The 25,100-nt window shown below is 42.4% G+C and overlaps 1 protein-coding gene across 2 annotated transcripts in view; it reads left to right on the top strand.

Annotated features, from left to right (window-relative positions):
• CDH13 (cadherin 13) overlaps window positions 1–25,100 on the top strand; it is a 977,229-nt gene that overhangs the window by 486,462 nt on the left and 465,667 nt on the right. For both annotated transcript variants that reach the window (XM_012648205.1, XM_012648204.1), the window contains exon 4: window positions 18,465–18,617. In XM_012648205.1, the coding sequence (XP_012503659.1) occupies window positions 18,600–18,617 (18 nt within the window). In that variant the 5' untranslated portion in view covers window positions 18,465–18,599. The remainder of the gene's footprint in view (window positions 1–18,464; window positions 18,618–25,100) is intronic.

Below are 25,100 nucleotides of genomic sequence, written 5' to 3' on the forward strand. Positions count from 1 at the left end.
CAGTGGAAGCAGACGGGGTCTCCCTGAGGTCTTTTCCCACAATCTCTGAGGCCCATCCATTTGTGCAAAAGTCAAGTTCAAAAGCAGAGAGCTCGAGAGCTCCTATCTTCATCACTCTGTTGATTTATTTTTGTATCTGTTCTCCTAATTTAAATCATTGCCTCTTTTTCTGTCTTTCCATCTTCACCAAAGAGTGGTAGAAAAAAAGAATTCAACCTGGTGTTGACAAGCCTAGGTTTGAATAAAAACTCTTCTTGGAAATTTCGCTCCAACTCTTTAGTGATCTGTTTCCTCCTCTGTGAAGTGGAGCTAATAATGCCTATTTAGATTATGAAAATTAATATAAAAATATAAGAGAATTCCCTAGTAAATTGCCTGCCCCAAAGCAGACACTTAACTAACATCAACATCTCCTCCTATTTGCCCCTTACTCCCACATCATGGAGAGGGAGAGTCGTATTTCCATTAGAAAAACTGACACTCATCACTTCTCAGCCTCTTGGCTCAGATTAAGTGTAGAAAAACCGACACACATGAAATGCTTTTTTCTGTATCCAGGTGTTTATGATCTGCGTGATTCTACACCTTACAGTTGTCAAGGACAACTAATCCCAACATTTGAGAATATGAAGACTGGTTTTTCTAACAACATAATGGCATGCCCCACAGGTGGCCTTGGGTTTTCATTTCTTCTGGCTGCAGCCCTTGCTAGGTGCACACAGGGAAGTGGCCCTGACATAGCCACAGGGACCCCATCTGTCCTGGATCCTAAGAACGAGGACCTCAGGTTTTAGGCCTCACAATGCAAGGATGATCACACTTGCTGTTAGCAGTACAGATCCAGCATAGTTTTAAAAGCAAAATGATTGCATAGAAAGAAAAACTATATTGTTTTCCTATCTCTCCATGGAATGTTACTTCCATTAGAGAAAAAGGAGAAAACCCGATTAGGAAGGATAGAAACATAAATGGAACTGTGTCAGGCCTCCCAAGCTTTCATTGATCATTCCACCGGGCAGATATTTCTCACCTCCCATTCAGGGCTATCTCCTCTAACAGCCGTTTTCATCACCAAAACAATAAGGGATAAATTAGACTGGTCAATTTGTTCCTTTCCTTTTCTTGGGTAAAAAGAAAATGACTTAACTAAATCTTTTTTCTTTAGGATGAAAAGAGATTTTAAAAAACATTCTAGTAGCAAATAGCTGTCCTAAAGTAGGTAAAATAGGAATCGATTTACTTAGCTAACATCTTAGTTGGACAGGTGGGAGGCTTAGAGAGAGTTTGGGGCAACACTTCATGATGGGCTGAGCCCAGGCAGCTATTATAGTCATCATCATTTTGGAAGGCATAGTTGCCACATTATTTGCCATTCCTACAATCACCCTTTTCTTTGTTGGTGTGCATCTCTTCTACTTGGACATACAAATTCATAACACCATGAAATTTTAAAGCTAATGGTAATATTTTTCACATTGGTAAAAAAATATGTGTAAGTATATCCAAATAGAAATAACTGTAAGAATATTCTTTCTCTTTGCTTGAGTAACCCCAAACAAAGAGGATCTGGGACTCTATACTAAGGAATAATCCAAACTGCAGAGAATTTTTTTTTCACACAAGATATTCTTGGTAGCTTTATTTATATTATTCACATTAGTCATAATTAAAATGGTTGTGTCCATTATTATTGAAATGGTTGTTAAGTGATAGTATATGTATTTTAAATAGTGGGTAACTGTTAAAAATGAGTTGGTAATAACAAAGTACTCATAATATGTAAAAGAAAGAATATAAGGAGATATTTATGCTTTAATACAATTCCTAGCAAAATCCCAGCAAGGATGTCTGTAGGCATAGACAAATTTATTCTAAAATGTATGTGGAAATACATAGGCCCCAGGATAGCTCAATAATCCCGAAAAAGAAGAGTATTAATCCCAGGATAGCTAAACAAGCCGGAGGAATCACGTAGCTACAGTAATCAGGACTATAACACAGTGGAGGGAGACACACATGGATCAGTTAATCACAAATAGAACCACACAAATAAGCCCAGCTTATTCTTAATAAAGGTGCCAAAGCAGTTCAATGGACGAGGGTAGCTTCTCCAACAAAGGGTGCAGGGGCAGTTGGACGACCACAGGCAAAAATGAACCTCAACCTAAACCTTACACATTATACAAAAATTAGCCCAAAATGGATCGTGGACAATGTAAAATGTAAAGCTATGAAACATTTAGACAAAAAAGTAGGAGGAAATATTAGGGATCTAAGGCTAGGCAAATAGTTCTTACACTTGACATAAATGGCATGAACCCTCAACAGGAAAATTTGATAAATTAGATCTTATCAAAATTAAAAATGTTTTCTCCATGAAAAATCTTGTTAAGAGGATAAAAAGACAAGCTACAAATTAGGAAATATTTACAAACCACATATCTGACAAAGGATTAGTATCTAGAATATACAAAGAACTCTTTAAGCTCCACAGCAAAAAAAAAAAAAAATCCTGGTGAATCAAAGGAAATCAGGCAGGGGAGAGGAGGGAAGAGGGATGGGCAAAAACCTACCTAACAGGTGCAGTGAACACTACCTGGGTGATGGACACACTTTTAACCCAGATTTGAGCATTGCAAAAGGATCCATGTAGCCAAAAACATTTGTACCCCCATAATACTTTGAATTTAAGAAAATATATAAAAAAAAGGAAAAAAAGCCCAATCAACCAAATTAGTAAATGGATAAAAGCTATGAGCAGATATTTCACCGAAGGGCATACATAGGTGTCACGTAAGCACATAAAAAATGTGCAAACTCATTAGCCATGAGGGAAATGCAAATTAAAACCACAGTAAGCCATCAGCACACACCTATTAGAATGGTTAAAGTTAAGAAAAAAAATAGTAACATCAAATACTGGTGAGGATGCAGAGAAATTGAATCACTCAGACATTGCCAGTGGGAATGTAAAACAGTACAGCCAGTTGGGAAACCAGTTTGGCAGCTTCTTATAAAACTAAATATGCAATTACCATAGGACCCAGCGATTGCACTTTTAGGCATTTGTCCCAGAGAAATAAAAACTTATGTTCACACAAAATCTGTACACAAATGCTCATAGCAGCTTTATTCATGTTTGCCAGAAATTGAAAACAACCCAAATGTCCTTCAACATGGGAATGGTTAAACAAACTGTGGTACATTCCTACCATGGAATGCAGCTCAGCAATAAAATGAATGAATTATTGATACATGCAGCAACTTGGAAGAATCTCCAGGGAATGATGCTGAATGAAAAACCCCATCCCAAAGGTTGCATACTTTATGACTCCACATATACGCTATGTTCTAAATGACAAAATAGTGGAAATAAAGAACAGATCCATGGTTGCCAGGATCTAGGGATATGAGGGGGTCTGCAGAAGAGAGGAAGAGGTGGTTATGAAATGGTAACATGAAGGATCCTAGTGGTGAAGGAACTGCTTTGTAGCTTAACGGTGGTGATGGATGCAAAAACCTATACACGTGATAAAACTGCACAAAACTAAATGCACACATACACACAATTGAAAACAAGTAAAACTGTGCAGATCTGAATAAGATCAGTGGATTGCGTGAGTCTCAGTATCTCAATTGCAACATCATACTACAGTTGGTCCAAGATGGTACCATGAGGTGAAACTGGGTAAAGATTATTTCTTGCAACTGCATGTGAATCTACAATTATTTCAAAGTTAAAATAAATTAATTAAAAATACATATCTATGCAGTTGTATGCATTTAAAAGACTGGAAGGTCATCAGTATATTAAAATAGTTGTAACTATCAAGTGGGACGTTAAGCATCTTGTTTTTCTACCTTTTACTTTAGTTTTCTTGCCAGATTTTCCCTAAAGAGCATGTGTTAGCGTTGTAAAGAGGTAAAAAGGAAACCTGATTTTTTTTAAAAGTTCATTGCCAAGTACAACAATTTACAGTACTGTTTTTAGTTTATTCCGAAACAGTCTCCTCATTCCTTCCTCTCCCACACTCCCCAAATGTAAAGATAAAGCACACATATGTACACACACAGACAATCATGACCTGCTCAGGAATAAACACATTAGGACTCAGTGTTCAAAGCTCAACGTCAACAATTTGCAGCTAAAGACATAATGAAGTGTTGCTGTTGGCCTTGACGGACATTTGACCTGGGGAGGTTGTAAAGTCGGCTGTCTCACTGTGGTTTCTATTTATGATTCACATCCCAGGTCTAGTGTACAGGAAGGAGGTGCACCTTGGTGGATAGTTTAAATGAATAAAGCCCTAACAAAGAAAATAATGAGAAAGGGACCATTTGGCAACATTTTATCCTCTCAGGCTGACTCTCTGACTTCTATCCTTTGATGCAGACATAATTTGAGGAACCCAGAGCATATGAGTGGTAGGAACTGAATAAATATATAGTCTGTTGTATGGAAACAGGGCTCCGAAGCCTATAAAAGATTCAACGCCTGCTTCCCCTTAGGAGAGGTATCCAAGCAGTATTAATATTTCAGAAATACTAGAAGAGGAGCCATTATTCATCACTAGTATCTCCATGGTACTAAAATTAAATAATGGATTTTTTTTAAGACAGAATTGTGAAAGTTGTGGAACTATAAAAAATATTCCTCTCTTGGGTATGTTGCATTTTTTGCTTTTATCTTTTCTTCTCCTCTTGAGAACATTTTGATTTACTTCTGTGATAAGCTTGTAACAACCACGGAACTTGGGAGGCAGGATGAGCGAGGCTGGGAGGAGGGTGGTGACAGCAGCTTACAAATGAGCCTGGATAAATCTGTGTGCCTCCAAGTCAGGAAGTGCTGGGACTGGGCACACGTCCATTTTCCACTGTGGGGCATGTACATCTGCTCGCGCGGGCCGGGGCCCCATGCCCGTAACAGGAAGCACTTGGAGTCTGAGCGTGCTTGTCTGCTCACAAGACCCTTGCAAAGAAAGCCCAGCCATCCTCTCCGTGATCCAGTCAAAGCCTGGAAACAACCAGCCCTGCCCCAGAAGGAAACGTCTGTTTGGGCTGTAAGGAATGGAGTAGCCAGGAGTTGGCATTTGACCAGTATCTGGAGTTCTGGATTGGCTGGCATGATCTCAGTTTCCCATACCTGGCCCTGGCCCTGACCCCGAACTAGCTGTGAAACCCATTGGACAAAATGACTTCACCTTGCTAGGTCTCGCTAACCTCATTTTTGAAATAAAAACAATAGTAATTTCTGGGTAAAAGGCACAATAGCTTTAGCACAGTACTGGCATTCATAAGACCTCAGTGAGTGTAATTATTACCTAGGATGCAATTTGAAGATTTTTTTAAAAAATCCTTTTAATTATAAAACTAGTCTTCCTGACTTGTACGTCTTGTTGTGTTGAGATGCGCCCTGATGATAATTGTTAACATTGATTGTCTACTGCATGCCAGCCGTGGTAAAATGTGCTTTATGTGCCGGTTTCACTCTGTCCCCACCAGGACCTCACGAGCTCAGGTCTCTTACTCACAATTTACTGAAGGGGAAACTGACGCTCACAGGGGTGAAAAGATTTGCCCAATGTGACAAACCAAGGACATGTTAGAGCCAGGGTACAAACTGACCCAGAAACCATTTTCTAAACCATTGCACTGCAGGGGCGGGAATGATGGCTATTGCTTGGCACCCAGAGAAATGGAGGCACAGGCAATGGAAGATCCTTGCCTGACCAGTGGGGAGAAGTGGCTGGATTTAAACAGAGATCCCTGGACAGCACCTCATTCCTCACCTGACTCACACAGTGCTGACCCACATGTACAGGGCTGCCCCAGGCTCCAGACTGAGGGTCAGAAAGACCTCAGAGTCTATCTGGTGTTGATGGTCTCTATGGCACCTCGACCAGAGGGCAGTGCTGGCCTGGCACCAGGTGGCAGCCTTGTCCATCACCAGTCAGCAGCACCATCAGCTAAAGCTCTTCAACCACAGGAAGCCTACCTTCTTTTGAGCTGAAATCTGTCTATTCTGTAACTTGCATTGATCAGCTTTTCTGAAACAAGACTAAGACAATCTCCTTTTCTGCTGGTCTTCAGTTGACGCCCCAAACTGTACCTCTTGCCCCAACCACTTACTGGGCTCAACTGTGCTCACCTTACATGGAACAGACTTTGCTTTTCTCTCAAATATGTCTTTCCTCCTTAGTCCCTTGCCTACATGCAACTTCTACCCATCCCTTTATCCCTGTGGGATAGAATTCACTACACAACATGATCTGTTTAGGAGTGATCACCCACAAGGTAGTTATGTGGCAGTTGTGTTTACCCAGGGTTTGTTTGTTTGTTGATTGGTTTGTTTTTGTTGTTATTGTCATTGTTTTTTGAGGAGGGGTTAGTCACCACAACTTTAGAGGAACCTAAAATCCAGACTTGCATTTATGGTGCATCTTCTAAAACATTTTGCCAACGCCTTCATCAACTCACAGCTTGTATGATCTTCTCTTATTGACTTTCCTTGGAAAAAACATATTTTAGCCAGCTGTAGCTTCAGAGGAAGAAAGATGTTTACCCAAGTTGATCTCATGTTATCCATGGTCCAGTAAGCAAACTGCTCTAGTCTTAAAAATGTGTGTGTTATTGGGATCATTAAACTAGAAGGATCACTCGAGATGACTCTATGAGAGGATACCACAGTATCTCTAGGAACTCAAGCCCAAGAAGCAGAACTGGTCCTTACCAGAAATTGACAAGCCATTTTGAATGGTAGCTGTGCCTGTTCATGGATTTATGCATTCACTTTTTTTTTTTTCTGAACATATAGTCTCTCATTTCAGCTTCTCTTTACATAGCTTCTTTATTTATTAACAAATATTTGGGTGTCTGCTATGGACCACTGTTCACAGCAGTGGACAAAATAAAAGTTCCTGCTAGCATGGTGCTTATATTTAAATGGTAAATAGAGACAACAGACATAAATATGTCAGGAAATATATCAGGTGCTGAGGGTTCTGATCAGCCAGGCTCAGCTTTTGGGTAGGAACCTCTGGATCAGAAAAGGGAAACCCAGGGCTGAAAGAGAGACAGGCCCAAGCATGACACTTTTGGGGAAAATAGCAACAAAATAGGATGATGGGATGTGTGTGTGGACACAGTAAAAGTTGATGCTGAAGAGAGAGGAAGGGATCAGGCTATAAAGAGCCTAAATGCATCACTGAGGGGACTTGCATTTTCCCTGAAATCAATGGTGTGTGGGGGGCTCTTGAAAGATTTTAATCAGGGCATGATCCCATTGGAAGACATAGTAGCTGCTTCAGGGAATGAGAAACCCCAAAGCTGTCTACAGTGCTCCCAGCCAATGTATATGCAAGGCAGGACAGAACGTTAGGCTTCTGAATGAAAATGATTAAAATTTTATTTATTTTTGTCAGCGTTTATATTTCCAGGCATCAGGCTTCACATTAAAACTTTGTGCCAAATTATAAGAATAATAAGAATAAGTGTTAAAACTCTGAGAGAAAAGACAGTCAACATGAATTTCCAGGGAGAATTGTTCAATTGTTCATGTCGATTATTTGCAAATGGGAATAGCTCCAGGTTCATGATGCTGATTTTGTTACATGGCTTTCTCTGAACTGCGGTTCAGATAAGTGAATAAATACTTGGTTTAACCTTTCTCTGAGAACCATAAAAGTCTGAACTGATAGAAGGCAGAGGAGCAGAGCAACAGTGAGGAAGAAAAGTTTGGCAAGTTAGGAAGAAATTAAGTACATATATTTCAACAGTGTCCAAAGACATGATTAATTTATTATCCTTTCGGATTGCAGAAGGCACATGGAAACCTTCAAATTGTGCCATTACTATGATAAATCTCAGGGAGTGTGAGAAGTTAAATATGTTCCTGCCAGGAGTTTGATGTACAGAGGGAACAGGTGACCACTGGATACATGTAAGTCTGGGAATCAAGACTTTGAAGTCCCCAAACCTGGCTCAGCCACTGACATAGGCTTGAGATGAACATTTCTGGCCAGTCTTACTGGAGTGGCCATGTCACAGGGGGTCCAGACTGGGAGCTCCTCCATCAGCACTAGATACGATGCCTTGTTGATTCTACTCCTGTGGGTGCTTCTACTCAACTCAGCACATGCTCGTCAGTTGGCCATATAGAGTATGGGTTAAGGTTCAAATCCAAAGTCTTTATCTGGGTGACTTTGGCAAGGTTTGTGGGACTCAGTTTCTTCCGTAAAACAGAGATTATTATCAATACCTACCCCACAGAATTGTTGCAAGGATCAAATGAATGATTGTATGTAAAATGCTTAGAGTGGTGCATGGCACAGAGTTGGTGTTCAATGAATCGTAGCCTCTGTCATTGTCATCGTCATCATCATCAATAGTCATAAAAAACAATTGCCTTAAATTGTTGAACATGTTTATGTACCTAAGCATTTCATATGTCTCAAATCATTTGCTTACCATAAGCCTTTTAACATAGGCATTATGTCCCATTTGGGAGAGGATAGGAATGAGGCTCAGAGCGGCCACACAACTCCTCATAAGTCCGCATTGTGAGCTCTGCACTGGGACACACACACATCTGTACCTATCTCCAAACCCTGTTCTCCTAAACACTGTGTATTGATCAGAATAGGTTAGGCTCTGTTGCAGTGATAAACAACCCCAAATTTCCATTGACCAGGGAAACAAAGTTTCATTAAGCTCCGTATCTGTTGAGTGTTAAGTAGGGAGTGTGCTTCTTACTGACCTGGGACCCAGGTCAATGAAGTCACCACCATTTGGAACATTGCTGGTCACCATGAGGAAGGCAAAAGTTCTTAAAGCTTTTGCCCATAATTGGCTGAAGTGACACCTGTTACTTTCATTCACACTTCTTTAGCCAAGGCAAGTCAAATGGCCACAACTAACTTCAAGTGGCCAGGGAGGTACACTCCTGGGTACCCAGAAGGAGAGGAGCTGGGATACATTGGGGAAGCTTCAGTGACTACTCCCTAAAGCCATAAATCTGCTCCATGGATAGAAGAGACAGCAGGTATAGAAGATCTGGAGTTTTCACCAGAGATTTCAGGAGCCATCTTGATTTACTATAAAACAAGAGGCAAAGCCAAGGAAGATGTTTTGAAGGAACCCGAAGAGCAGGAGAGTGAAACTCACAGCATGTGTTTAAGAAACAAGAAATGCAGGAAGTGACACATAAGGATCTCCAGTTATTCACCTGGACAATAAAGGGATGCAAAATCATGGTACTGACTGGCAGTCAGGGGACTTTGGGCCCAGACAATAAAGCATAGTGAATGAGTGACCCAAAGGTGACTTCTTCTTTCTGTGGTCTGCCATAGCATCTTTCAGCACACCTCCCAGGTTGCATAATACAGGGTTCATGGAGTGTATTAAACTGTGAGCCCTTGAGGGCTGTGAGTACCCTGGAAGTCAGACTGGTCAATAAATATTTTGAATGGAAGAAAAGAAGGTGAAGGGAGACAATATGTTACAGGAAATTGTGCTCAAGGATGAAAACATCTTATTGAAAATCTTGACAGAGAAACTGCCCATTAGTCTGAGTGAATGTTGGTAGTTTGATATATATTATTAAACATGGAACTGGGCTCCTGCAGTGAGAACAGCCTTGTTCCAGTTACATATTTGAATGTGTGGAGGGCTGGTGTGCTTCTGGAAGGACAGCCATGAAAGGGTGACTCATATGTGCCATGGGACCCTAGACTTCCTCAGCCGGGGGTAGGGATACTTTTGGCAGCCCTTCCCTTCTCTCCCTTGCTGTCTCTTAATATCATAACCACATCCTTGAGGACAAATGCAAGTAGTGCCTGCCCATGAAGGCTTTCTGGACACTTCATCACATTCCATGCTTTCTCTGTAATCTCGGCATTCACCTAAGACTTGCTTGCGCACCATCTCGTGTTGCACTCCAGGTGCTCCACAGACTGAGAGTACCGCGAGGATGTGATCACTGCGTCTCACACCCAGTCCCAAGCTCAGCATGCCATTTGTACTCAGAGGTGCCCAACAGTCTTGTCTCTTAGGGAAATGTCAAGATACATCCATTCATTTGACAAATGTTTGAGCATTCGCCTTGTGCTGGGAACTGGGTTTTGCTCTGTGGTACAATGGTGAATATGACCAGACATGGCCACTGCTCCCAGGAGCTTGTAGTCTAATCAGATAAATGGACACAAAATCACAAAAGTTATATGTTAATAAAATTTCAGCAGTTAAGTGTTGTGAGGGAGAGGTAGAAAGTTCCAAAAGTATATACTAGAGAAATTTGACTTTTGGGGGGATCCATGATTTTCTCCAATCTGGAGACTGAGGATAGTGTTTTCTCCTCTAGTGCCCACAATTCGCAAGGGAGATTGACCTTGACTGTACATCCAAACCGTAGTAGGCAGAACACATACAAGGAGGACTGGGTAAAAATCAGTCACACTCAGATCGAAATAACTCTTTGAGAATGTGACAAATCTGGAAGGCAACATGCAAGCAAGGACAGAGAGGGTGGGAATAATTCAATCAGTAAATACTACTAAACGTAGATAAATGTGGAACTGTGTGCCCTACAAGAAAAGAATACTAATTCTTTTTTTTTATTGTGAGTAAAATATACCCAGCAGTAGCATCAAGTACATTCACATTGTTGTGCAACCATCACCATCATCCATCTCCAGAACTTCTTCATCTACTTCAAACCCATTAAACCCCAAATCTATTAAACAATAAGCCCCCACTCTCTGTCCCTGGCAACCTCTATTCTACTTTCTGTATCTGTTAATTTGACAACTCTAGGTACCTCACATAAGTGGAATCATATAATATGTGTCCTTCTGTGACTGGCTTATTTTAGCATGATGTCCTCAAAGTTCATCCATGTTGTAGCATGTATCAGAATCTCCTTCCTTGTTATGGCTGACTATGATCCTGTTATATGTATACCAATTTCGCTTATCCATTCATCTAACGATGGGCACTTGAGTTGCTTCCACATCTTGGCTACTGTGGACAATGCTGCAGAATACTCATTCTTTCCATGTGTCCACGGATCAATTAGTAAAGATGATATCGTAATTGGCCAAAAATAAGTTTAATCAAAAAACCTCTCAAAAATAGAAAGTTTATAAGCCACATTAATATGTTATAAATTGAAAATGAATCATTAAAACCACTTTAAACACTTGGAAATTAAGACATGCTCTCCTTAAAAAATAAAATCCTGCAGCCCAGAGAAAATAATCAAAAAATGATGAACTATCAGAAAATAATGCCAAAAAAACGCCCACAATGAACATTAAATCTTACGGCACTCTGCTTAAGCTATGCTTTGGCATAATTTTATGTGTCTTTTATAAAAGAAGAAGGGAAACAGAGCTGGCACAAGGACTGCTAATAGATGAAGGTCAGGTATGGTAGACTCAGGTATCCATTCAGTTGCTTGTGTTGCTGGAGTTGGATTTTCCTTCCCAAGTGCTCCGTGCTGCCCTTAACCTTAGCACCTCCCACGGGGTGATGGAAACCATGTGAAATCAGTGATGGACACAGCCAGCCCCAGCTAGTGCAAGCACTGCAGTGGGTGTCAGCTAAAGTCCTCAGTGGATAGCCAGGGTATGGGGACCTTGGCACTGGGTTTTCCTTAGTTCCCTGTGTTAATTTATAACCTAGAGGTTTAAAGTGGTTGAGCAGCATGAGAGTGGGAGAAGGGCATGGTATTACCGCTGCCCAAACTGCTGAATGGCTAAGTGTCTTCAAGTTCAAAGGCATGTCAAGGACTAAACCACGGCTGAGGATTAATTAATGCTTACAGATCACCTTAGAGAACCACTCTAATGATAAACACAAATGCCTTTTAGCAACTACAGGTGAGGGCCACAGTATTTTTTTTTCTATTTAACATGAGGTAGAAAACATTTTCTAAATTAGCTTATTCATCAAGCTCTAATAATTCCTCTTAAATGTTTAAAAAGTTATTATTTTTTTTAACCATATAAGTAATCTAGGCTCATTTTATAAAACCGAAAATATTGTAAAGGTAAAGAACAGCATATTACCGCGACCTTACTCCCCCAAAGGCCAATATTGTCCGTGTATAATTTATTTTCTTTGCTGACTGGGAGGGAAGGTCTAATTATCTTCTTGTTCTGCATCTTTCTGATAATACTGCATATATATAGTTTGCTGTTCTCTGAAAATGTGTCTCCTGATTTGCTACATAGGGGAGAATGAGAAGCATCAATTTAGTTAGATATGACAGGGAAAGGTGCTAGGTTGTTGTCAAGAAGCTGCCTTGCATAGCAAACTCAATGTTTACTCAATCAGAGGGTCTCCACTTAAAGGGACCCTTGGAAACTATAAGGATGAAGAGGGCACTAAGTCCTTGTCAACTCCTAGGCATTGCCACTGCTTGGGAGGTTAACTAAGGGGAATTGTAAACAAAGAAATGAAAAAACACTAATGTTGCGCAAGTAAAGTGGCTGCATTTTCAAAAAAGGTTTGTACCACAGACCTTATATTTATTTTTAATTTGTGAGTTTATGAAGCATTTTATAATCTAAAAACAGGCAAATAAAGTTGTACTTTCTCACTCAAAGTATTAGTCAAGTGTCTTCTATATTCTAAGCCTGTGAAATGTGAAAGGGAATAAGAAATAAATGGCCTGAGGGACAGTTACCACCACCCACAAAGAGGCCACCTGCTCTCTTTGCTTTCATAGGCCTTGTTGGGAGGAGGGCAGAACCCAGAGGAGGTGCAGTGGATGCAGAGTGGGGCAGGAGAAGGGGTAAGGAGAAGCCACACTGTGTGGGTCATCCCTGGCATCGAGTCCCGGAAGATGAGGAAGGGTCTCCAGCAGACTGGATGGAGGTCGGAAGTCCAGCTGACATAGGTCCAGAGAAAGTGAGCAAAGCTCGGAAGGCCTGTAGCTCTAGGTCGGTTGTGGCAAAGGTCAGGGTTGGAGAAGTACTTGGAAACCCATCGAGCAGGGGCTGGAATGGGAAGTTTTAACCTGGGTACTGCCCTGGTCAGATTTGGGTCCACATTTTAGAATGACCTTTCTGGTTGCAGTTAGGACAGGAGAGGGGAAAAGAGGGAAATTGGAAACATGGAGGACAGTGAGGAGACTATTACGATACTCATTTATTTATTCATGATGCAAATATTTATTGAAAACCTTTGTAATGTGCATTGTTCTAGGCCTTGAGGACAAAACAGGCAAAAATCTCGAGTTGAGATCTGAGTTAAGGCACAGAGATGGAGGCTGGCAGAGGGTAGGACTATCTCTTACAGCAGTGACAGTAGACAGAACTTGGTGACTATGTAGTTTTGATATATCAAATACATTTTCCACAGGGGGGAAAAACTGATGTCAATGCAATTACAGAAAAGTCTGAACCTGCAGGGAAGCACCAGGATGTATGATTAGAAGCCACACTCACTAAGGCAATGAGGAGTCCCAGGTTAGATTTTAGATCAGAAAAATGATAGCCCTAGAATAAATGGTGAAATCTGAATATATAAAATCTAAAGCTTAGTTAATAGTCAAGTATCAGTGCTAATTTCTCAGCAGTGACCAATGTTCACAGTTGGGTAAGATATTAACATTAGGGGAAATCGAACGCAAGGTCTATGGAAACTCTGCACTATCTTTGCAATATTTCTGTAAATCTAAAATTACCCCCTCTACAAAGTTCATAAATGCATACACACATGTACATATATGCCCCAAACACATTAAGTAGAAAAAGTGCATAATAATCTATAAAGATCCTATTATGTAAAAACATTGAAAACTGCTATATAGTCTATGAGTCCATAGGTATACATATAAATTCATACAAAAAAAAACCTTAAAAACTGCAGTTCCCAAGCTCCAGGCCATGGCCTGGTACTGGTCCATGGCCTGTTGGGAACCAGGCCACAGATCTATGCTGCCCCCCAACCTCCCTCAGTGGAAAAGGGGCAAGTGAAGCTTCATCTGTATTTACAGCCTCTCCCCATTGCAGTGATGCCAGTGCAACCTGCGGAAAAACTATCTTCCATGAAACCAGTACCTGGTGCCAAAAAGGTTGGGCACCACTGCTTAAAAACACATACACGGTGGCATCATCGGTTACTTGCAGCAGAGAATAGAGATGGGAACAGGGCTTAGTAGGGGGAGCCAAAAGAGACATTGGCCTTGTCCACATTGTGTCATATTCTGCCAAAAGCATACATCAAATACACCCTTTGAAATTCAGATCGAGCCTTCACTACCTGCTCCAGGCCTCAGTGTTTCCTGCCCCTCCCTGGATGCAGGACTCTGGTCCCGGCTATGCAGTGCCTCCCCCACAGCCAGCCAGGAAGTCTCTTTACCCAGGTGTGCAGCAAGGCTCCCCTGTGCTGTTTACATCCCTTCCAGAGTCCTGGCAGCTGGGGGCCAAGTTCTTCCTCCTCATTAGCTATTTTTTCCATTCCAACTCAGAGGCAAGAAAAAAAAATCCCACTGTGAAAAAGAAGTGTTGAATTACAGAGAATAATAGGAAAGACTAGCTAATTGTGAAGCCCTGCTATGTAGTATAATGGGTGTTAACAGCTGCTGCAGGGGGAGAAGCTCACGGCAGGGTTTGTTCTGGCCAGAGGAGTGCACTGGATTTCTTCTGTTTCATCACGTAAAACAACAATGACAGGACTACAGGTTTGGCTGCTGAAGTTGTAGAGTAGCATCTGGACAATTTTCAGGAGTTTAACATAGTATAATAAAAGTCTCCTGGAAACCCACTTATTTTGCATAGGATATTTTTGATGTGTGGCTAAGGACACCCTTGGGGTTATAGCCATTGCATAGCTGCTATCTCCCAGCTCAGCGAGGTTGGAGTGTGTTGAGGTCCCTCTGGAAACCCCACCAGGGACCAAGAAGCCAGAGAGGTGGTGGGTGATTCAGGCAACTTGAGCTTCCTCCTGGATCCAAATTGAGCCAAGACACCCAGCTTGTTCCTGAGGAGCAGCCCCGCAATCGCACGCTTTCCTCTCCAAGGTTCCTCCAAGCCCTGGGGTGCCTTTGACACATGTAGAGATGTTGGTCTAGCACCTCTGAGAAATACCTACTCTGCTTTACTGAGATCCTAGAAATAGGTTTTTAGAAGAGTTCCTGTTGGTGTTATATGTTTAAAATAGGTTTAGAAAGAAGGGAGCAAACAGACCCAGCCTATTTTTAGCAGAAGGCTCCAAACAGTAGCGGTAGACACCAGCCTCAGTCACCCTGAAAAGGGATGGTACTGAAATCTGTCTTAGGCAGTTGTCCTCAAGCTCAGGTGTGCTTAAGAGTCACCTAGAGGACTTATGGAAGCTCAGGTCACCAGGCCTCACCCCCTGCTATTTCTGATTCAGGAGACTGGGGTGTGGGCTGCAAATTTGCATTCCTAAGGAGTTCCCAGAGGTGCAGACACTCTTCCGGGGGAAGCACCTCTTGAGATCAGTTGTTCCAGAGAGAATGAGGCTCCTCAATTCCTGGTGCTGGTGCCCCCACAAGGCTCATCCTTCTGGGGTGTGCCTTCTGAGGACCAAGAGGCAGGTTCAACAAATAAAAGATACACCTCTTCTTAAGAACACAAAAATATTGAGAAAGAGAAAGAAAGAAAGACAGACATAGAGACTGTGCAGTGCTAAGCAGAGGCCCTCACAATGGGGACTTGCTCCTTCCCTGGGGAATAAATCATTTCAAACCAGCAGCAAGTGCTAATTCGACAGGGTCCTCTCTCCAAGACCCCAAGACCCTGCTTCTGTAAGTTCAAGTGGCCCAAGCTCTCCGAGATAGCAGGAGGAAATGACCCAGCTCCAACCTTGGCAGCAGAAGGGAAGTCACCCTTGGGGAATTTCTGAGTCCAGAATTCGGCTTTCTGTGGTAGGCACCAGGTAGAGAAATGAGAGAGTGGGGATATTTGCCCCAAGGGGTGTACCCCCAACTGTGTTTCTTCCAGAAGGTCTGGGTTCTGTGTTCCCAAATTTTTCTGAGCAGGGAAGGTATAAGAAAGGGGAACAAAGAGCACAGAAGGCTTCTCCTGGCAGGTCCTCACCAGCGGGGCCTGTGTCTGGCAGACAGATGGGGTCAGATGTCCTTTCCTGGGAAGCATAGTTTCTCCATGGCTCTTATAGGATTCCCATGTTCACTTCCCATTAGAATGGTTTCTAGGTTAGTAGGACCTCTTGGGGAGGACCTGCCTATGGCAGGTGTGCCTAGGAGAACAGGGGAATCCACATTTGGGTAGAGGTGGTAAGGCGGCAGGAGCAGCAATAACCATGGCGGCAGCAGAGAAGAGCGGCGTGAGCCCAGGACCCCTTCCTATCCAGGGAGTCTGCTTCCAGAGCACTCCTCTTCAGGGAGGTTTGTGAGTTTTGTTTCTAAAAAGGAAATATGTTCCTTCAGAAAGGGACTTTTTCTTACATGATGGCTAAGATGCTTTTTATGCCTGCAGGCATCAGCCTTACACATTAACAACAGTATGATTTTGCTGTGGTTATTACTACTAGGATTGCAATTGTTAGCTGTGATTGACTGAGCCCCTTCTATCTGCCAGGAACTGCACTGTGTATACTCTATCTCATGAAACCCTCAGTAATTCCGGGAAATAAGTAGTGGTAACCCATTTTAATGATGAGGTCATCAAGAGCCCAAGAGGCAAAGGACCATGTTCAAAGTCACACAGCTGCTCACTGACAGAGCTGGGATTGCGACATGTGTCTGTCTGAACAGTGATGTTCTTCACTAAGCAGGTACCGGTGTCTGCTGCTGCTGTGTGCCAGGCACTGTGCCAGGCGCTGGGACACCATGGTGAGCCCAGTAAGCTGTGAGTCTTGACTTCATGGGACTTCCAAGCAGGAGGGAAGGGGTCAGAGAAAGAATGTCAGTTGGATTAAATCAAGTCAAGCAGTGATTAAAAATTCTTATCACATACCTTATTTTTAATCTTCCTTTATATCCAATTTTCTGTTAATCTTAAAAACACAAACATAGGTAATTGGTGTTTTATCAAAACATTTAATGTATTTTAATAAAGAATATTTTTTAATCAGAAAAAAAGCCTGTATTGCCATATGGAACTATGCCTTGCTGGGCCGCCACTGGTCCTGCCAGGTGAACCCTGTCATGAAGTTCATGCTGCCTTAGGCACCACTGCCACCTAGTGTCACACTTCGGAATTGCAGGCTTGGTGGCTGTAGAAATGACCTCTTGGGGGATGCTGATATACTCTAGAAGGCAGGTTTCCTGTCCTATCCATCTAAACTCTCCAGGCACTGTTGAGTGTGTTTCAGTAGATGCCTGCTCATTTGTAAGTTGGTTGCAGCTGGATCTGTATCCAGGTCTCTTTTATCTGTATATCCTGAATATCCATTGTGTTTATGACCTTTAAATTGTTTTGCTATAACCAAATTAACCTTTGAAGGTTCCGATGGTAAAGTGACCTTACATGTCGATGAATATTTGAGGGTAAATTCTAGAACCACTTATGCAAATAATAGTTCTCTCTTTAGTTGCAACTTTCAAATGCCATCAAAAGACCTCCCATAATGTGACCCCTAACTAAAATACTTCTCAGCCCATCCTCTACATAAACCATGCTAATGACTCACCATTTCTGGAATTTTCTAGGCTCTCCCTCTCCTGCCTGCTGCCTTTGTCTGTGTTGTTCCCTCTGCCTGGAACTACCCTCCTCCACTTACCTCCTGAATGTATTCTTCAAATGTCAAATCAAGGTTGACAATCTATAGAAAAATTCCTTAAATGAAATTCAGAAATGACTGTGTCATATTGTAGTATCTCTAGAGAAATGGAAGATGTGGTTCTGAATATATCTTTATCTCTTCAACAGCTTTGCCCATGGCCACCTTGTTTAATCTCTCTGTGCCTCAGTGGTTTCATCCATTAAATAGGAATAATGTCTCTTGCCCCCAGCATTGTTTGAGATTTAAATATACATATCTATATATATTTTTTTTTTCTCAGCACCATGCTTTGTACCTAGTTGAATCTATGGGGCAGGTGGCACTGTTGTTGACTGGATACATGTAAATATCTAGAACATCCATCAATGCTTCCCCAGTATAGGATTGTCGAATAAATTGTTTCCATTGCCTATTTGGTCTTGCTTGCAGAGAAAGTAAAACAAAATTCTACTTCCTGGAGTTAAAAATAATATAAATGCCCACCTTTGAAGTCATTTCCCTCCTTGGTCCATCCCTACATGTCACCTGAGTGCTGGGAAGCTTCCCCAGCTGACGGCTGCCAAGATTTGGATATCAGGATAAAACATATTAAACAATGATGCTATTTTTGGCAATGCTGTTTTAGTCAAATCTTTGCAGACACCTTTGTGTTGGCACCTGTGATTAGTAGATTGGTGGCTGAGTTATGGTTTTAACGTGCTTTCTCTGTGTTTTCCAGACAGTTTTAAATGTCACTCTGTTTCTCTGACCAGGTAGTCGATAGTGACAGACCGGAAGGGTCCAAGTTCCGGCTCACTGGAAAAGGAGTGGATCAAGAGCCTAAAGGAATTTTCAGAATCAATGAGAACACGGGCAGCGTCTCGGTGACACGGTCCTTGGATAGAGAAATGATCGCTACTTATCAAGTGAGTGCCCCTCACCTCCCCACCGTGCATGTATTTCAAAGATTCTTTTCTTCCCGCTGAGCTCATTATTTCTGTGCCTCACCAAATCCAGGGCTGTGTGGCTTTAGGGTGTTTCTGTGGGAGCTGAAGTGGAGTTAAACCCCAACACGGTCACAGTGGGGGTCTCTGTCTCATCCATGGAGCCCTCCAGGCCTACATCAGACTTTGGGTACTGGAGACCAAGAAGGGAGACCCTGGGGCATCTCAGAGGAGGTCACAACCTCCGCTGTGAAGCCCCCAGGGTCAACTTTGGCTTTCCGGAGATCACCTGATGATCTAGAGCTGTAAGAGGTATAAAACCTTGCACCAGATAATTATATACTTTCAGAAATCTATTCTAAGGAAATAGGGAGGAATTTAGTTCAATTTTTGTACAATCATGCTATGGCAGGACATAGTCCTTAAAATGGAGACAATTGTTAAATATTCAGCAATCGAGCAGTGTTTAAATTATGGCACATTTTGCAAGGCAGTTTTCTGTAGCCGTTTAAAATTCTTTTGAAGAAGTTTTAGTCATATCATAAGGATTGAAAAAATGGAATAGAAACAGAACACGCAAATACATGTGGTATCCTCGTTACAGATTCTTTGCACACATGATGTGTATATGTTTAAGAAAAATGATAGAAGAAGAAAACACAAAGTGTTAATGGTTGTGCTTTGGAGTTATTGTTTTCTTTGGTTTTCTTACATACCCAGCTACATTGCTCTGAGTTTTCAGAGAGGAGAAGATACTATAAGGACATTGGAAGCATAAAGTGCTAGACAGACAGATGCAGTGTGGTAGCAGGATGGTAGGTGGCGGAGTCCCCACCTCTAGCGGATCCCATGCTGAACAATGTGCTCAAGGGTCCTGGGCCCAGGAGCATGAGGGTGCCTTCCAGACTTCCCCCTTGGAAGCCTTGCCAAAGGCTTTTCTGAGCATCTGTCTACAGGGCGCATCACCTGTCAGTGAGCACTGAAGAGGGAGCTGTGGGTCCTCTCAGCGTATACCCAAGAGGGAATCTGTTGGTTGTAGAAACTGAACATTGGCACCCTCAGAAATTTCCAGTCCCAGCCAGCCTTGAGAGCAACCAGAGGTGACCTTGCAGCTATGAGTGTCCAGCCGCTGTAGGAAAAACCAGGAGCAGACCATGAGTAGGTGTCCTCTTCTCTCTCCATGCCTGTCTTGGGACTATCCATTAAGTTTCAAACATAAGGAACTAAGGAAGAATACAATAAATTTCATAATTTCATAACATAGAGATTAAGAGCTCTGGAGGTTAGAAAAATGCCATTCAAGTCTCAGCGCTGCTGCTTACTGAGCTGTGTGATCTTGGACAACTCTGTTACCCTCCCTGATCTCGTGATTCTTGTGCATAAAGTGTAGCTAGTACTAGCACCTCTAAGGATCATAGATGATGAAATTACTAGCTAATTAGCTAATAAAATAGAGCTTGGTCTGTAACTTGGAACTTCTCATACTTTTTCTTAACATGCGGTCATATAATAGCAAAGTAGCTCAAAGTGTGGATTCTGTGTGCAGCCAGGTTCGCTGTACTCAAATCATGGCTACCATATACTAGCTGTGGGAACTTGGCAGGGTGCCTGACTCAACTTCCTAACCTGGAAAATGGGAATAATAATAATAATGACATTATAGGATTTCATGAGGATTAAATGAATTATACATGTCAAAAATTTAAGCATGCCAGAAACATATTAAGCACTGTATAATCTTACCACACAAGTGAGAGAGATTAATAATGTTAAAGTCAACAAAAGACAAATGAAAACTCAAAGGACTCTGAGATGGGCCCAACCTGCTCATCTCATGCGTGAATTTTCTTCAGTTTTTATGATAGTTTCATAATCTGCTTCATAGTATATCGATGGTTTGATCAATTCATTCATCCATTCTACACGTGTTCTATAGGGTGAGGGCGCTCTCCAAGGTCGTGGGGAACACAGTAGAAACAGGACATACCAGGTTCCCAGCTTTCACGTGTCTTTCATTTTAGTGCCTAGGCTTTGTTTCAAAATAAACTGATTTAAATTCCTCATTATTGTGTATAGGTGACATGCCAGGATGCCGTGTCTTGTTGGTCGTATAGCTCAGTTTACTCCTGGCACAGGGCCACATACGCCCTTTGGAAAGACTGCTGGTGCTTGGTGGGGAAGCAGTTTCTTACACAAGTACCCACACTACAACGGCCAAACTGGGCCTGGCCCTGAGTCACTCCTCACCTGCCTCTTGAGGGTCAGTTCCTAATGTCATTTCCCTCCATGACTCGTGCCATTCAGTTCTGTCATCACCCTGTGTTCTTCAAATCCTTGCTGAGGAAGGTCCCTGATCACTCTGTCCTTGGTTCTCCTGTTCCTAAACTCAGTGAGAACTGGGCTGCTGTATTGTTGATACTCTCTGGGCACATGAATGTTGCAATTCCAGTCCATTTCAAGCACCTATTTAGAAATGATTTACTGTCTGGTGGTACAGTTAGGGCTATTGTACTCATGGCAATCAGTATTGTTGGTAGCAAACCTACTTCTTCAAAGAGCAGAATCCTAGGTCTCCAAATCTCCACATTTAGTTTCTACTCTTACAAGTTTAAAAACCCAAGTGTGTGGGTGAATGTATTGCTATGATAATTGCTCCAATGTTGTTGTTTATTTTAACGTTAAATGCTACTCACATGCAAGTGCATGCTAATGAGTTAACATTTCCCAAATCCAACAGGCGTTTTGATCTACGCCTCAGGGATTTGTGTGATAAGAAATAAACTGGGATACATTTGTCCTTGGGCCCCTGAATATGTATCATCATTGAAGCTCCTGTTTATTGAACACTGCATGGCAGATATTGTGCTAAACACTTTGTATACGTTCTCTCTTTAATCCATTTCACACAAAAGACTTAAAAAGTAGGTGTTAACACCATTTTACAGATAAGCAAATAGCTGTTAAACAACTTTTGCAAGGTCTCACAGCTGGTGGGTATTAGATTTGGGATCCATGTCCAGCTCCAAAGCCCTGCATTTTCAGTCACTAAGAAACACGTCTTCCTATTTTACTCTCCACTCCATTTTGACATGTAATCTGCAAGTTCTTTAGCCCCTTTCCTAGAAACTCTGCTTACTGGGCCTGGGAAAGGGCTTTGATTGCCCAGATGATCTATTACCTCTTAAATACCCTTTCTTCCCACAACCCACAGCCACCTTGCCACTCCTCCCTGCCCCAGCCCCCAAAAGGGCTTCCCATGCTTCTGACCTGAAGTGGTACCTGGCAAAATAATTTATCTCTTGAAGTATTAGAAGCTGACATATTAATGCAAAGCCTCCTGAAATATTACTCATTATTATGCATTTTGCCAGCATTTGAGTGATTTGTGAACTCTTCATTGGAATAAAGTACTGTAAATGATTCATGAATGACCAAGTTTATGAAATTCTATAAAAATATTAGCAGGAGGTAATGATTCCCTCCCACTGTGAGCATGATCTGCTGGCTGCAGGTTTGTCAATCAGGGTGACAGCAATGAAGTGGGAGACAAAATCTGTTAGGCAGGTTGGGGGTGCAGATGAGGATTTGGGCTGTGCTCTTCAGATGCTGTTAGGCAGGACCATGGTAGTGGACAGGTGTCGTCGACAGGAGGCCTTCACCCTGATCTGTTGTCCAGTAGGATGTCAGAGCTGGGCAGGGAAGAAAAGGAACACTTGGAAAGAGTGAGGACTAACAGTTATTGAGCACCTGTTAAGTGCCCAAGAATTCCCTACATCCCTATGAAAATGGTTTATTATCTTGTCTTCACTGATGAGTTAGCTGAGGGCCAAAAGGGACCCCGAGGTGTATTGCTGTTATCAATGTCAGTGTCCACATTTCTTGAACATTGACAGTCCACCAAGTCTCTGCGCTAAATATTATACTTCAATGAGGATCTCATTTAATCTTTATAAAGATGAGCTTGATACTATTATCATGCTCAATTATAGAACAGGTTACTGGAACCACCTGTGTTCTTGGCCGCAGGGCATGAACAGGACCTCAGTGTCTCCTGAATATTTGTTCACTTTTTCTACTATGTGACTTGCTCTCCTTCAAGCCAATTTCTTGGTCAGGTTTTGACTTTGTGGTTAACAGTTTGCCATAAAATTGAAATAAAACTGGCAGTCAGAAGATATCCTTGCTCATATGTTTCCTTTCACTAATGTGGCTCTGCCCCAGTCCCAACCCATCTGTAGTTCAAGACAATTTGGCAGAAAATACATTAAAGTGAAAAATGCTGCTGTCATGTAGATATAGGTGTATCATAATGTTAGTGATCATAAGACAATGGGAAGATATAGATTTACCCAGATTAGAGAGTCATTTAGGTGATTAACCCGTTTACAATAATGTCCATGTTGTACGTAGATAATGCGCACATTACCTCAATGGGTTTACTACACTTGACAAGATTTGCACTTGGAATGCTCCCCTGCCCTCAATGGTAGATAGACAAGCCACATAAGTCTTCCTATCCTCTAGTCCAGCCTCCTACATGGCCATCTTTCTTGGTCAGAATTCTTGGTGGTAGTCAACAAAGTCCCTTTCAACTAATTTACAAAGAAATGGATTTACTGAAGAGTACAGGTAGAATTGCCAAAAGGGCCAAGCAACCTGGCTGACATGGCCAGAGAAGGTGACGCTATAGGAAATGCTTAGCGATACATTAATATGGTACTATTCTAGTGCAAGGTTTCTCAACATCAGCACTCTCGACATTTTGGGCAGAGTAATTCCTTTCTATGGGGGCTGTCCTGTGCACTGTAGGATGTTTAGCAGTACCCATAGCCTCTACCCACTAGATGCCAGCAACACCCCCCACCCAATCTTGATCAAAAATGTCTCCAGATATTGCCAGTTGTCCTATGGTGGGAAAAAGTTTTCCCATTTGAGAACTACTGTTATAGAGGAATGTCTTAGTCCATCTTGTGCTGCCGTAACAGAATATCTGAGCCTGGGTAATTTAAAAAATTTATTGGCTTACATTCCTAGAGGCTGGGAAATCCAACATCGAGATACCAGTGGGTTCTGTGTCCGGTGAAGGCCATTTTCATCTTCTGAGATGGTGCCTTGCATGCTGCATCCTCCAGAGGGGAGGAAGGCTTAATCCTCACATGAGGGAAGATGGAAGGGCCAAGAGAGAGTGCTCCCTCTGGAAACCTTTTTGCTAAGACATTAAGCCCACCGTTGGGGGTGGAGCACTCATGGCCGAATCACCTCTTAGAGGCCCACTTCCCGATACCATTACATTGACAATTAAATTCAACGTGAGTTTTGGAGGGGACAAGCATTCAGACCATAACAAGGAGCCACCATTGCTGTGGCCTCTTCCTGCCACTTTGCTCCGATGCTCAGAACCGGATGTAGCAGGTCTGATTTGGCTGCCCAGAAGAGCCAGGTGACTCTGCCACACGCTTTCCAGAACCTCTGGTCTGCAGAGCACCACTGCTGCCTGGCACCTCTGACTTCCATCAAGTCTCGTGCTGGCATGTCTGCGGGAAGGGCCTGGATTGTATGCAGGGTTCTAGCTGCAAGAGAGCTGAGGCAATGTAGTTTTTAGTTTCCCAGGCTCTCCAGTACAGGAAAGTCAGCTAGCCAAGAGATCGGGCTGGCTGCTGTCACCTACAACATCAGCCATGTCATCGGTACAACTTCATTCCAAGTGGGAGCCAGTCAGTGGGAAGCATGGTTATCCAAGGGCAGGTAACCTGTTCACACTTGGGAGAGTGTGGTTTCAAACCTACGATCTTAACTCCTTTCATCATTATGGTCCTATCAATCAAGAACAACACATCGCCTAGGAAAAAGCCCTGAGTGGGAGGAAACAAAGCAGCGGGGTTAACAGCCTGCACTCCGGGGTCAAACATACTGAGGTTAGAATCCCAACTCTGCTATCAGATCAACCATATGAAATTGCCATTTTTATAGGTGAAAAAAGGGTGAATATCAGCAGTTTCATGGTTTGTTCTAAGATGGTGTCACTTTGGCAAGTTATTTCAGTCTCTGTTTTCTCATTTTTAGAATGAGTAAGATTACAGCATCATCTCCTAGCAGTGTCAGAGTTAGTAAGTGAGATGTTGGTAAGTGGGAATCGCTCAGCCCGATCACTTAGTAAGTGTTCTGGAATTGGGAGCTGTCCTGCCACCTGTCAGTCCTGTAGTTTAAGCCTCCTGCAGGTAAAATGGAGGTGGAAGCAGTTGGGAGGCATCCAGCTGGCACTTAAATGGTTGGATGTCAGCAACACTCTGCAGAAGGGAATTGCCTACCTGGGCAATTTTCAAAGCGTGACCCCAAGACCAAGAGCATCACCTGGGAACTTACTAGAAATAAAAATTCTCAGGCCCCTTCCCAGACCTGCTGGATCAGAAACTCTGGTGTAGGTCTTGCAGTCTGGGTTTTTTTTTTTTTTCCTTTTTTTTTTTT

Source organism: Propithecus coquereli, unplaced genomic scaffold (assembly GCF_000956105.1).
Source record: "Propithecus coquereli isolate 6110/MARCELLA unplaced genomic scaffold, Pcoq_1.0 Scaffold280, whole genome shotgun sequence".
Classification (NCBI taxonomy): domain Eukaryota; kingdom Metazoa; phylum Chordata; class Mammalia; order Primates; family Indriidae; genus Propithecus; species Propithecus coquereli.